The 15329-nt window shown below is 35.6% G+C and overlaps 2 protein-coding genes across 4 annotated transcripts in view; one reads left to right on the forward strand and one right to left on the reverse strand.

Annotated features, from left to right (window-relative positions):
- The window catches only part of pcgf5b (polycomb group ring finger 5b), a 19177-nt gene extending 13984 nt beyond the window's left edge, over positions 1–5193 (reverse strand). Inside the window, exons 1-2 of one of the 2 annotated variants that reach the window (XM_079852074.1) lie at positions 5035–5193; positions 2848–3112 (exon numbers count right to left, since the gene is read on the reverse strand). In XM_079852074.1, coding sequence (XP_079708200.1) covers positions 2848–2959 — 112 coding nt within the window. In that variant the 5' untranslated portion in view covers positions 2960–3112; positions 5035–5193. The remainder of the gene's footprint in view (positions 1–2847; positions 3113–5034) is intronic. The other variant, XM_079852073.1, reaches the window with a different exon arrangement.
- Positions 3196–15220, forward strand: ankrd1b (ankyrin repeat domain 1b (cardiac muscle)). Of its 2 annotated transcripts, XM_079852071.1 has the most exons (9): positions 3196–4633; positions 9758–10087; positions 11072–11173; positions 11260–11367; positions 11455–11553; positions 12415–12513; positions 12608–12706; positions 12785–12883; positions 14767–15220. In XM_079852071.1, exons 2-9 carry the CDS (start codon positions 10061–10063, stop codon positions 14851–14853), a joined length of 720 nt encoding a protein of 239 aa, XP_079708197.1. In that variant the 5' UTR covers positions 3196–4633; positions 9758–10060; the 3' UTR covers positions 14854–15220. The 2 variants fall into 2 exon arrangements, with proteins under 2 accessions (XP_079708197.1, XP_079708198.1); XM_079852072.1 differs by lacking the exon at positions 11072–11173 and having other exon boundaries at positions 14767–15218.
- Positions 15221–15329: the final 109 nt, after the last annotated feature.

Consider the following 15329-nt stretch of genomic DNA (forward strand, 5'->3'; position numbering starts at 1 on the left):
TGAAGCAGCTGTATCTGTGCAGTGAAGATAATGATGGGCTCTAAACACACTTGGTGTCTTCCATTGTGGTATTTGTGGTTTCTACGATTTTATCCCACAATTGCTTGCATCCCCTTTTACATTTCACAATTGAAATTCTGCATGTTGTACATAAGTATATATACCTAAATTTGTTTATGCATGTAATAAAGTGTGAACAGAAACACCTATCGCATTCCACCAGCAACGAACATACCTTATTGCTCTGTGAATACAGACGCACAAACCTGTCAACACACAAACTAAATCAAACTGCTTTACCTCATTAATGAGTGGGGGGAAAAATAGTCACTGCCCATATTGATACAAGACACAATCAGGTCATCACTGTGTGGAATTATTGGCTGGGTAGAGGGCTAAAATATAGTGCATAGTCCAAACAAATGCATGGTGCATTAAAAATATGGAATTCTTGTTATGGCATTAATGAACATTATATAAAAGAAAAAAAAGAAAACTCAATCAAAAATATTATATAGTGAAAATATTATGAGTGAAAATAGCTTATGCATTGAGGAGAATAACAGTGGTCATGGTCACTGATCAACAGATGACTGTGACACTGTGCTGGTCATGTATTTTAAAAGAGTGGGAATATTCACATCTAGTGTGCTTGTTACTTGGCCGATGCAAGGAAGAGGAGAGACTGGATCCAAATGCAAGCATAAATTTAACAAAACAAAAGATAACACAAAATGAGGCCTAAATCAAAACCAGAAAATGAAACATGATTCAAAAAGCACTGAAACACAGGGGTATATACACAGGATAACAAATGGGTAACAAGGAACACCTGAGACTGATTAAACCCTAAGGAAACAAACAAGGGCTGCGTTCCACTAAACTTTTAGACACGCACTTGCAAACTTCCCTAAGCACTTCTCCTCGGGGGAATCCCTGCCATGATTATGAAGTGCGTTCCACTTTGTGAAGTGGATGAGGGAGGTTTATATGGACAGACCCTCGTCCCCTCGATTTTGACAGAGGGAGTGAGTCTACTCCGATGTACACTTCAAGCAGCTCTATATCCCACAATTCATCTTGATTGTGACATCACAGCAGATCGCACTTAACTGTGTGATTAAGTGTATGATATATTAATTATTTTGAGAATTAATCACATAATATAGTCATTATGTTGAGATTTAATTGCATAATACTTGCAGCTGCCTTATGTTCACACAGTCAAAGTTTATACTATAGATGTTTTTTTCATTTGTGTAATTTTGTTTTTCTCCAACAGCTCATATACCTATAGGATTTTATATATTTTTCCCAACCACTTATATGCATATAAAATGGTGCATCAAACGAATTCATAAGTAAAATGGGGATTAAATAACAAATCAGCTCCAAAGTGAATTCCAAGTGATCAAGGGCTTAGTGCATTCCATTTAAACCTTATGCACGAGTTCCGGCAGTAGTGGGCACTCGTGCAACATAAGCAATGATGCACATTCGAGGGAACGAGACGGAGGGAAGTTTGCAAGTGAAGGGCATAAAAATGTGGAGTGGAACACAGCCCATGTATCTACAGAAACAAAGGCAAACAGGAAAGGGGAAGCAGTGCAACAAAGTGAACAGAAAATACACTTCAAAATAAAAGTGCATAAATACAACAAAGGACAAAGAGACAGGGATGGTGACAGTGCTGCACCAATATGATGCAAAAAGGAAAGTAGGTCCTTTACACCTGACAATAAAATGACAATTAATTAACACTAAATCCTGATTTTCACATACTCTCTGTGGAAATTCATAGGTGCCTAATCAAGCATTATGAAATTAAATGTCCCTTAAATCAAATAATATCGAACATTAACAATAGCAGTTGTGTGATTTATTTTATTAGCGTGGCAGGTAATACAGTAGAGTTTAAATGGACACAGCTTTATCAGATATATGACAATAAATCATATGGAAAATGGTTTCTTCCTCATTCTGCAATCCTAACAATTCTTGAGTATCTGCATTTTATTATTATTATTTCATTATTTGCATTTAGCATTGCTTTTATCACCCACTATCCATCAAGCAATCAGAACAGACCATTTTGGGGTGAGGGCCCATTGGTTGAGAAATCACCAATAAACATTTCACTAAACTTTCACAAAAGCCCTATTCGCACTGGATTAGTATTACCTGGTGACCTCTAGTCATTTCTAATAATTGTGGAGGTTGTCTGTGATCTTAATCCCGTGCAAATCGGCCATGTCTGTAATTCATACAGTAAAAAATTTCCGGCAAATGACCTACCATATTTCGCCGAACACTGAGGTCCTGTGATAATATCTGTCTTGTGCGAATCGGCATCTCTGTGATTTGGTGGGGTGGTATATAATTTTTTCAAGGTTTTTGTTTCCTGTGCAGCTTTTTATCCATCTTTCGCGAAGAATAGAGGCTGTGTTGGAGTGTTTTGATAGTATTTTGGATGCTGGGTCATATCGCTATACCTACACCATACAACTATACAATTTGCAGAAAGAGAAAGTTTAAAACCATCAGAAGATCAAAAACAAAAAGAATGATTAGATGGAGATGGATGAAATGTATAGCAGCATGCAGGTAAAGAACATTCTTCTGTTTATGATATATCTAGACCTATAATGACAAGACATTTCCAAGCAATAGCCTATTGACATCATATCCGGGAGAAGTCAGTAAATCTGAGTAAAATCACAGGCTTCACTTATCCCGTGCAAATGCACCACACGAAATTCAGATGTGGGTGGGTAATTTCTAAATCACACGAGGTCCCTATATAATACTTATCCAATGCAAATAGGGCTAAAGACTGTAGGTACTCACATGTGTGCAGGCACTCTGTCACAGTGGTTGGCTTGATCAGGTACCCTTTACAGACATAACAGGTGATGAAATGGTTGAAGTCCTTCACCAGGTGTTTCCTATTTGATGTCATTGTCAAGTTACCAAAGTGGGGATGGAGGGAAAACGGTGTAAGGATGAAGGAAGAAGGAAGATTTAACCACTCCGTGGCTCAACTGCTGAAGGGCCCCTGGCCTTCTCGTCCTTCATGACATCATGGATAATTAAACATGCCTTTTAGACAGACCTGTGGATGTGGATTCAACAATTAGACTTTGAACCAAAAATGTGATATCTTTTTTCTTTCTTTTTTTTACTTTTATTGCTTTGGAACATTATATCTTTATGTGTAATTTTTATAGTTTGTTAAAGGTGAATTCAGTAAGGCTGAATCCAAAAATCGCAAACTCTCTGAGTAGAAGAAACTTCTTTTTAAAAATCCCTTATTTTGCAACTGTGAAATGTATATAGTATGAATTTGCATAGTAGGCCTATAAATGTAATCCGGATGTACTAGCCTACAATCATCATGTTGTCGTTTTTATAGTCATGTGACCTAACAGCGTCAGTTGCATCACTTCACTGCCATTCACAAATCCTCTTCTGTGGCCTCATGGGATAGTAAAGTGTCCATTAAATGCACAATTCAGAATCTGGAAAGAGAAAGTCATCCAAGGTACTTTTCTACTGTTTTATGAATTATGTGAATTCTGAAATACTATTTTCACATACTGTTTTTACTATGTTTTGTATGTAGTAGGCAAGTATGTGATTTTGGGTGGATTGATTTACACTTACTCTTATTTATGCCAAAAGTAGCCTACCAGTGGTTTTGGATTTTGTACTGACCAGAGGTTTTGGATTCTGATACTGTGCATCATCACGGATTTTGTACTGACACCTACTGGCCTACTGAAGTATGTTTACTAACTGCACACAGAAGCTTTCCATCTATTTTTTTTCTGTCTTATACTATTACTACTACTCCTACAACACATAATGGACATTCCCCAATTCACTTCTATATTTTCCAATAGTTCATCCTTGATCGGTAGTGTGAGAGCTGCTTGTTTGGACATTTATTTTTCTACTCTTACTCATTGTGTTTAGGCCGGTTCATCGCACATATACTGCACATCTCTGGACTATGTCTCTGCCTTCAATAAGTTAAGTAGGCCTATCTATATTGTGTTTGTTGTTATATTGTCTGGTTTGCATGTTTTAGACACTCTTTTAAAACCGCAATATAAAGTTAATATATGCTTACTTGTTATCCATAATTCTGAGTGCAACTTTTAATGTACTTTTTAACTTTTAATGAGAAACTGAATGGCTTGCATTTGTTTGAGCAGTCTACAGGTGCATCATCACACATGCGAATAAAGCCCCGCCTACTGCTTCAAAACGAAACCATTGGGTTAAACTCAAAGTACAGAGGGGCTTAAAAAAATTACATTAAATAAAAGTCTAACTGCGTTTATCCTTACAAAAAGTCCTGTAGGCTATAAAGTGGGGAACTCGTTTTATTTTGTAATAATAGCCATCAACCGACACAATATTTGGGCCTGTGAACGTTGTATTTTGTCCTATTTTACATTAGTTTGACGCCCCATATCTTATGTTGGGATCAGACAAGAAAGGTTTTGACAAATAGATTCAATACGGGTTTGTCATAGCCTATAGCCTACTCCAACGTTAATCCTCAGATAATCCTCATTAGCTAACTTACGTCGCTTCTCATGACAAACAGCAGATGATCTTCACGACAGTAAGTGTTTTTTTAAAGTCTACGGTTAAAAACTAGTCGGGTTATCCTCACTTGGCTACCGTCAGTGTGAGTGTCACTCTCTGCGTCATCTTCCTGTAAAAACCCTGCGCTGCGTTACGTCGATAACGAATAATGAGCGATCAGTGCTGCACTCGTTTTAACTTGCTGCCATTTGTATGTGTCACTTTCAGCAAGCGAGAGGCGAGTGTATTATCGCTTACCAATGCGCACTAAATAACCAACTCTACCCTGACAACTAGTCTCCTACAGAGACATAGACATGCTGACGAACTTGATATATGACACGAGACCGCATTCCCATCCCACCCGAAACTTTACGATGAAGGGAGAGCGTGAAAACGACACGCAGCTGCAGTCAGACAGTAGCGACCATCTCTTACCTTCTACAAATGATGGGTCCATGTCGATGATGCGCATTGATTTTTACAAACAGGCTTGACCGAATTTGGGCTATTGAAAGTGATGGTTGTAGTAGCGGCACGGAATACGGAACTGCTTTCATTTGAGATGTTATGGGGAAGGGGGCGGAGGACTTTCCAGTTCTTGTTTACGCATTGCTGTTTTATTCATTCCATGGCAGATTGTCTCTGATTGGACACAAACTAGGGCGCAGCCTTCAATTACCAGCTAGTCCGGTAACAGAACCAGTTTATCAATGAAGACAGACATGTGGCAGCACTGTCAAGCTGGTGGATTCGTTATTACTGTATTACTAAGACCTGTACAAGGCAGGTACATGCTATTATAACAAGGCAAGGTACCTGCCAGTTCATGCAAGACTGTTTTGCATTAATAAGGAGAGGCATAAGAAATAATGTTTTGACATGTCCTCCTCAAACCTCCTAATTTATATAAATTGTCCTTTATTTATTTTTCACAGCATCACACTAGAATAAATGAAGAAAGATATTTTAGGTAAAAATATGGGATGAGTAAAACAAATTTATACTCTCACAAAATGATGTTTTATTATCAAAGTTCAGGAGGATCACGTTCAGATAATTAACACGAGTGGAGAGCACTCATCAGCAATCAACGATAAGAGGTGGATATATATTTTCAGCAGTCTCACCTCAATTCATTGACAGTTTAGCAGCATCCCTCCACCACCCCTTCTCCACACTTCTAGCCCTAACCACTTACATAGCCTACGGGGGGGGAGTACTCTGGGTTCAGGCCGAACTCCAAGCTCGGAGCCCTCCCCCCGGACAGCACGGCAAATACGCATTAAACTTTACTCCCTCCCTCTAATTGTAAGTGTGAACTCGTGAAACAAAAATGGGCTATACAAATTAGTGTTCAGTGTGCACATCACTGCATGCTCAGATGTTACATTTGTGTGACAACAAGGAACTATCACCGAAACACCGAAACGTGGCTGTTGCAAAATTCCCACAGTTGATGGCAACAGAAATATTTCACAAGAACTCGCAAGAAGCACTTAAAAACAAGTGGACTCTGACCATAATTATATAATAATAATAATATATTTAATGCAAATTTATTTTAAAATCCTAACTCCTAATCGTAATGACGGACCCGGACCTGGAAAAGTAAATTATGTAATGTAAATGAACAAGCTTGTAAAAACAGCTGTTTAGTTTTCAAGAAACTGAGCATAACTGCATTCTGTTCTTTCTAACTAACAACTTGTTGGCAGACTGGTGTAGAGAAAGTTCTCTGAATCCCTCTGTCATTAGGAGCCATACCACACATTCCAGTCCCACTGCTGTCTGCTCAATCAGCTCCTCACATCAGTCACACTGTGAAAACACAATTACAACCATCAGACAGCACTAATATGTACATATCTGTTACATGAAAGACTTAGCCTATACCTGAGAAATCTAAAGCACACTATAATGCAGAAATGATCGGCTTACTTTACAGTATATTGTATTATAGAAAAACACTTTCCATAGAGTACAAAAGAGGACCTGAAAATGAATATGAATGTGTAACTGGGTTGTATGCAAAAATGTGACACAGCAACGAATCTCAAGTCAATATAATGTCTAAATTTTGAGATTGAGGTATAATTTCAATTGCTGAAACTGCAAGGACAAAAATACAATTTTAAGGGAGCAAATGAGAATGTCTCAAACTGATTAAATGCTTGAAGTCCACTCACATTTTGGTCTTCCTCTTCCTCTTAGGTGTGATACACACTTTTCCTTTATGGGGACATACTTGGATTTCACAAGGATATAATCAGTTCATTCTTAAAAATAAACATAAACAATATAAATGTAACTATTCAATATTTATTGCGTGAAAATTATTTAATTTGCACAAATCTATACATAAATTACAACTGTCTGGTGTCATTTCTGCCACAAGCAACAATTTTGCTACTTTTAAGTTATTTTTAAAAGGTTCATGTACTTGTTTACATCTTTAAAGTCAAGAAGTATTTTTTTTTTCAAATTATACAAAAAGTGAATATTATTTAATGCAAAACAGTTATTTAATTGTGTTTATGTACAGTATAAAATACATGAAATGCTAACTATGAAATTAGCCACAGAAATTGTTAAACAATACATAATGTGAGATGTGGTGGAAATGTGAATTTTGTCAAAATTAAATCAAATATTGTACTGTTATGTCCACTATTGGATATAATTATCAGATAAATAAAATAAAAATAAGCTAGCAAGCGTGTGAAATAATATTTTTACCTGTTTATGTACAGGATCATCTATCTTCACAAGCTGCAGTCTCTGTGGTCCCTGCTCTTCTGCCTTCAAGGGTCTCATGACCTGTTGCTGTGCCGATTACTCAAATGCTCAACTGTTCTGTTATATGACTGCTAAAATGTCATGCATCAACATTGAATAATATTTTATTTGACATTAAGCATCGCTTAATGTGATACAGTATCTCTAATGTATGTATCAGCTCAAGGTTCGTATTTCATATTCCATATTAATATTGCTCAAGGTATGCTGTACCAGAGCTGGGTGGTGACAAGTTCAACACACACACACGTGCCATAGTAGATAAATCAGTCAGAGTATACCACCTGACTGAAAACTCAAAGCATGAAATTAATGTGAGACATGCCTTCAGATTAGAGGAACACTGAACACTTGTTAAAAAAATGTTTTATTTTTAAAGCATGTTTAGATATTTTTGTGGAAATACAGTCAAAATATTGTTTAAAATTAGAAAAGATTTAAGAAAAAGATTAAAGATGACAATAAAATCACACGGTTTAAGAAAAAGTCAAAAATGCTAATGTAAAAAGCCACAGATTTCAAGTGGTCTCTACTGAAAAACTGTTTACAGCATTGCGTATGCATGTCAGACCTCAGGTCATTAAAGAGCAGGTAGAAGCTGTTACACGGTCCAGAAATGGTTGCTATAGGTATTCAGGCAATGTGTTAAGTTACAGATCATCTTTTACAAGCATTTTAATAACACACTGAGAATGAGGACAGATAAAAACACAAGACGGAAGCTTCACTTCACATATCAGATATCCTACTGACCTATGGCCTAAATACATCAACAAAATACATAGTGTAAATGTAGAAGTCTAATTTTTATCTGATTGGATTGATTCCCTTATCAATTAAACTTCCTCTCGATTTCAACTGCTTTTTTTTTTATCTGCAAATGTTTTATCTGCAAAATTAACGTGTAAATATTTGAATGTACATAAAAAGATTCAACAACTGAGACTTAAACCAAATTTCACAGATCTCTTCCACCAAGGCACCAAGGTGTTTTTCTGAGTTATTGAATTGTAAACTTGATTGGCTACCACCTGTAAACATTTGGTTTCTTGAGGACTGTATAACTGGTGCATGTGCAATAATTGTTTATGGTTCATTGAATAAGCATCAGAAACATTGCTTAAACCCTTCCCAATAAAGATCTGTGAAGTCCTGCCCTCTGGCCAATAAACACATCAGAGAAGAGAATGACATACCATTATTTTGATTAAAGATTATGGGGGATCATGAAAGAAAAAGAAAAAGGATGTCCATGGATAAATCATTTATAATAGAAAAGGTGTACAATTTTCCATAAAAAATAAGAATTATCTATTTTGATTTTATTGTGATTTTAACGATACAGATGAAAGTTTAAGCAGTGGTGAGAAAATTCAGTTCACAATTCATGTTTGCAAATTCAAAATCTCTGATTTGATTCACAATAAAATTACAATTGTAACGTGTTTTGATTTGTGTATAAAAAAAGTATTTACCGGTATATGATTATTAAATGATCAACCCTCTAAATACATTGTACACAGTGTTTTTGAGAAAATTTTATTTTACATACATATATTAAATATACATATTTAATCAGATTTTATCGCAAATATTCCATGTCAGCCCCCAGTTTAAAGCCCTGCACTAATATTATAATTTATATATATCCAACCTGTTGAACTCTTGACACAGTTATTAAAGAAATACGTTAATCTTCCATTTGTTTTTTTTGCTTTTGTTTTTTTTTCTGAGCTGCTATGAGCAACATTTCTGAGTTGCTGAATTGAACTGACACAGACTGTCTTTATTTCTTGATACAGTGCACTCTAAAGTTTAAATGAATAAATAAGACACCTGTGTCCATAGACTCCAATGACAATATTTTGTACTCTTCATGATGCTGATGATACAAGGTATTATGGAGGGATCTCTCTGTCTAACACCAGTGAAATATTCTGCTTGTTAAAATATGCTATATGTAGCCTCCCACAGTGCTTAAGAAAACTTTGAAAATGGCACTCAATTAGACATGGTACAATGTCACTATTCATTTTAACAGATAAATTCTTTAGATCTGCATCATTTCTCAGGTTTATAGACCATGTACATGTGACAAGTCAACCATACACGTGACTCATTACTCTACGTGATTCATGGGCAGCTCCATTTAAAATAGTCACAGGGTGTGACAATTTGACCTGCTCTTGTAACAGAAGTAATGTAAGTGATGAAACCCAGAAGAAAATAGCCTCATAAATGAAGACAGCTCCCCTAATATATGAGACAGTCAAAACTGATTATGATGTTATATTCATAACTTCATAAACATTCCCTGTCATCTTTTGTGTGTGTTATGTGAAGTGGTGTTCTGTGATTTCAGCTCTGCGGACAACTGTAACTCATCCTTGAGACAAGGGGCTCTATGGCGGCACCTCAAGTTCCCCTCAGGTTTCATTTTGGAATGTCAAATGTCTCCCAAAGGCATTTAACTTCTGAAAATGGTGTTTTTTCACCTTCAGCGCCACCCAAAATGTGACATCACAGTGACGATGGACACCATAGATGTGGGAGTCACTGAACAAAATGCAGGACCATCACCTCCTCCAACTGTCGCCACCACATATATAAGTGACACTTGGCTCAGATGCTATAGTTTTGACACAAGGAATTTTCAAGTAAAGTCATGGGAATCCTACAGGTCGATGAACTGGTAGGCACTTCAAAATGTCTTTGTGTGTATATATATATATATATATATAGTTTCATTTGATGCTTTTGGTTCAAGAATCCAGTTTCTTTTGTGAATCTCAGAATTTTAGGTCCTAATCTCCTGCTCTCCTTTATCCCTGCTCAGCTTTTAGTTGGAATGTTTTTTTTGTTTTTTTTTTTGTACAAAAGACATACCGGGGCAGCTGTGGCATGTGTGTGTTCACTACTCACTGCTCCTAATGTGTGCACTAACTTGGATGGGTTAAATGCAGAGGACAAATTTCGAATATGGGTTACTTGGCCTTCACGTCACTTCACTACATACAGATAATACCAGGCCTACTTATATTATTTGAAGTATTTGAAAACAAACTCTTTTTCAAATGGCTCAAACTGCTTGAGAAATCAAGAATGGATTATATCTCTTTATATATGTTATCTCTTTTTTATCAACACTGCATTTTCTGTGTTCTATAATAGTGATACTTTTAAAAAGGGATAGTTCATCCAAAAATGAAAATTCTGTCATTTAATCACCCTCATGTCATTCCAAACCATGACTTTCTTTCTTGCGTGGAATACAAAATAAGATATTTTTAAAATACAATTTAGTTTGGTTACTAACATTACATTATGCAAAATATGTTATTTTGTGCTCTGCAGAAGAAAGAAAGTCACACAGGTTTGTAAAATGATGTAATGAGTAAATGAGTAAATGATGACAGACAATGATTTCTTAGGTTATCATTATATAGGTGTTTTATTATTATGCTACTATTATTTTAGGTTACAGACATAACAAGTGGAAACAAAGAGCAGGACGATGTGGCACAGAAATATCCTTCTGAAGAATGCAAGATCTCTGTTGACCATCATCTGAAAAGCCATAATAATCTTCAGAGTGATAGTGAAGATGGTTTTAATACCTCAGCAAGCATGTGATTAGAAGTGTATTTTCTTTAGCATATATGAAATGATTTTGCAGACTGACAACAGCACAAATGACCTCCAGGGGATTCTACAAGGGAGTCAGAAGATAAAAATCAGTACACCAGTCTACAAAATAAAGTCTGAACAAGAGATAGTGGTAAACAATGGTCATTGTGCTTCAAAATAATCCTCATTAATAAGAGATTTCAATCCCTGAAATAATCATATCTCATTGTTTCACAGAATGATTTTGTTGACGAGGATGACTTCCTGAAGGCAGCGCTGGATAACAAATTGCCAATGATCAAGAGTTACCTTGCCAGAGGTGCGGACCCAGATGCATGTGATAATGTGAGTTTACCCAACACAACGAATAAAAGTCAACTGTTAGCATTAAAGGACTAAAACACAAAAACACAGTTTTTTTTTTTTCTCTAGTTCAACCGTACAGCTCTACACAGAGCTTGCTCACAAGGAAACGTAGAGATTGTGAACACGCTGCTAGAGGCTGGTGCTTCAATTGAAAATAAGGACAAGGTATACTGAATACTGTTTACATGTACTTTTTATATGGATACAAACACACATTTGTGCTTGATAAAAACGTGCAAGGTAAAGACAAGGAGAAATATTTTAATACTGCTTAAAATCCATGTACCAAATTCTTAGAAATGTTTGTATTCATGTCAGTTTCATAATGGTTTTGAAAAACATTTATACCATTTTCAAGAAAGTCTGACAGTGTAACCAAGTAAAAAGTATGGCATGTTTTCTTGAAAACATGAATTTGCATGTTTCTTTTATTTCTAATTTAAAAGTTTATATTGCATTAACAAGAACATGATACATGTACAGAGGATCACAATGTATTCAACTGTTACATTCATAATAGTATCAAAGAAACAACAAAAAGAGGAAAACAACTACATAGGGGATAATTTGCAAGAAATTAGACTACCAAGAGAAAATTATTAAAGAAATTATATATATTCATTTTGCTTTTCCATTTCTTGCATCTTTTAGGGCCTCAATATAATATATTAGTTCAGTTTTTAATTATATTAGTTCAGTTTCAATAAATGTATTTTTGATCCTCATTGATCTTTGTCATGGTGGCCAGGGGTTCTCACTATTATCTCACTTCCTGTTTTTTGCCCTTCACGTTGGTTGCACCAAATTTTGTTTTCAAAATTTTAAACAAAACTGACTGCTGCTTCTAGAAATTATTATATAAATATTTAGTCTTTTCATTAGGTGTATGTGTTAATTGCTGTTAAATGTGTTAAATATAATTTAAAAATGAGCAGCATGCCATTCCTCTATAGTACATCTATTCTGTGGATACAAATTTGGATAACATCAGAGGAATTTCTTACTCTCATGATTGTGCTTAAATAGCTTCAAGCAACTGAAGTTCACTGGGCTTGTCGCGGCGGCAGTTTGCCAGTGCTGGAAGCACTACTCAATCATGGGGCAAAACTAGATTCCAGAGACAAGGTAGAAGTAGTTATTCAAACTGCAAATTTGTTTTAATGATATAGCTGGTGTGGTTTGACATACTGTCTCTTTTGGTCACTCTTGGCGTCCTTAGCTTCGCAGCACTCCCCTTCATGTGGCAGTCAGGACAGGACAATATGAATGTGCTGAACATCTCATTCACTGTGGCGCAGACGTCAATGCAAAAGACAAAGTAAGAAATCAGGCAACACAGACTTTGAGTCAGTAAATGGTTAATTAACTTTAATGGTCACACTTCATTCTTCATCAGGAGGGTGACACACCAATGCACGATGCTGTCAGACTGAATCGTTTCCAACTGATCCAGCTTCTTCTGATGCACGGAGGAGACTTGTGTCTCAAGAATTGTGTAAGAATTTTTAAATGTAATGTTTTGTCTATATTATATACTATTATCCTGTTGCTGATGTATTAGGATGCTGATACTGATATATGCTAATATAATTTGCATAGGGTGTAGCCAATCAATGCATAGCTGTCTAAATGACAGCTATTTATTTAAAGGGATAGTTCACCCAAGAATGTAAATTCTGTCATGATTTACTCACCCTCATGTTGTTTTAAACCTGTATGAGTTTCTTTGTTCTGATGAACATAAAATATATTTTGAAGAATGGTGGTAACCAAACAGTTGACGGTAGCCACTGACTTCCATAGTAGGAAAAAAAAAAATATATATATATATATATATATATATTAGAGGTGGGCATAGATTAATTTTTTTAATCTAGATTAATCTAGATTAATTTTGAAATTAATCTAGATTAATCTAGATTAAAATGGCTCATTTGAATTCTGCCGAAGGCATTCAGAGTAGGCTATGTGTGCTACCCAAATAATGACTATAAAAGTAAGTCTTTGAGAACGGGTTTCTCAAGCCAGGTGGCGCATTAGACCAGGTGCTCATCTCCTGTTTCCAAAATGCATCACAAACTGCTTGAGAAAGCTGTTCTACTCATAGACTGTAAAAGGTTACTACTGTACTGTTACCGTCCGTAGGCAACATTAGGTAGGCCTATGTTATTATCAACTACTATAGGCTATCAATTAGGGATGGGCGATATGGCCTAAAATCCATATTGTGATATACATTGCAGCCTCTTGCGATAACGATATTATAATAAAACCATTTCAGAACAGGTTACACAGACCCTGCTGAACAACTGCTAAATGTATTTTTTTTTTTTTTTTTTTTGAAAGGGTGTATGTAGTTTTGAGAACATATATTGTGCAAAACTGTAAGTATACAACATAATTTTGCAGATAAATAAAATTTAAGTACACTAGCTGCAGAGACTTAAGTAGGTCTAATGTTTATTATGGCTTGGAGCTTATGAAACCCCAAATTTAAAATTAGAATATTGTCTAACTTATGTCTTTTCAGTTAAAAAGAAACACAACAACGATTCTTAAAATCGGGCGCTTTTAATAAAAAGAGATTATGTGCTAACTTACACCACTCACTAAGATATATTGGGAATAATACGCGCGCGCTGGTATTCAGTGATATCATGTTTCGTTTTGAATTTGAGGTGGTAGAACGGATTAGTCGTGTGTTAACTTACCGAACTGTTACACCACACAGTCTACGTCGGACGGCTTAAATACAAACCAAGTCCAAATAATGGATGTTGCACGGATCTTTTACACCAGCTTTCACTTTCAGCCGTGTTTACTTAAGATGACGACGAATATGATGCGTTGCAGCCGGGTGTTCCTCGCGGCCGCGGGTAGATTGCGTCATCATAGCTTGAGCCAGCTCCCAACGCTCCCAACCCAACTTGGAGAATAGATTAACGGCGATATTTTTTTTATCGCGCGATAAGAGTCTCGCGTTAACGCAGCGCGTTAACGCCGATAACGGCCCACCACTAATATATATATATATATATATATATATATATATATATATATATATATATATATATATATATATATATGGAAGTCAATGGCTACTGTCAACTGTCTGGTTACCAACATTCTTTAAAATATTAAGTTCAACAGAAGAAAGTAATTCATGCAGGCTTGGAACAACAAGGGTAAGAAAATCATGACAGAATTTTGGGTGAACTATCCCTTTAAGCTGTGTGCAGTGCCATCTTCTGGTAATTATGTAAACTTATTCCTTTTGCTAGAGGGGAAAAAGTTATCTAAAATAATTTTTAGTTGACATTTTTGTAGAGTCTTTTCACTATTGTTTGATCACACTTGCTGTTGCTTTGTTTTCTTCAGGAGGGAAAGTCACCGATGGACAGTGTTTGTGAGTGGCAGAACGGAGCTAAAACTATCTTTGACAACTTTAAGGATGGTAAAAAATAGAAGCAATACTTGACCACCACAGCTACACTTTGGACATAATATGCTCAAAACCTGCATTTTTAGAATCTGATATTTAAGGAAGGTATATTATTGAGCTCTGCATGACATTACACCTTTTTAAAAAGAAACTTTTAGAAGAGTTTTTGAAAATGAAGCATAGTAACTTTTTAATGAAGTATAGATAAGGCAAAAAGGAATGAGAAACTCTTTTCAAATGGAAATGCACTGCCTGAATTAGCTCTGTTGCTAAGATTAGATTTTGCTTCATGCTAAGTTTTGATTTTATTTCTGAAAGTATTTAGTAAGACATGAACCATTTTGCTTACAATTCTTCCAAAGGTTGATGAAATAAATGTCATTTTTTCATGACTGTATTACATTTTTAAGTAGATTGCAAGACTTTAAGGAACATGGGAAAATATATATATATATATAATTTTAAAATACTATAGTTATTATAAATGAAAACTTAAACT

Source organism: Squalius cephalus (assembly GCF_949319135.1).
Source record: "Squalius cephalus genome assembly, chromosome: 19".
Taxonomy (NCBI): Eukaryota; Metazoa; Chordata; class Actinopteri; order Cypriniformes; family Leuciscidae; genus Squalius; species Squalius cephalus.

What these genes read in the sequence shown, in the direction of transcription:
- ankrd1b (XM_079852071.1), top strand. Translation starts at nt 10,061, where the DNA reads ATGGGAATCCTACAGGTCGATGAACTG. An exon ending in ACCCAGATGCATGTGATAAT is followed by an intron (nt 11,368 to 11,454) that starts GTGAGTTTACCC and finishes TTTTTTCTCTAG; the next exon opens with TTCAACCGTACAGCTCTACA. An exon ending in ACGTCAATGCAAAAGACAAA is followed by an intron (nt 12,707 to 12,784) that starts GTAAGAAATCAG and finishes ATTCTTCATCAG; the next exon opens with GAGGGTGACACACCAATGCA.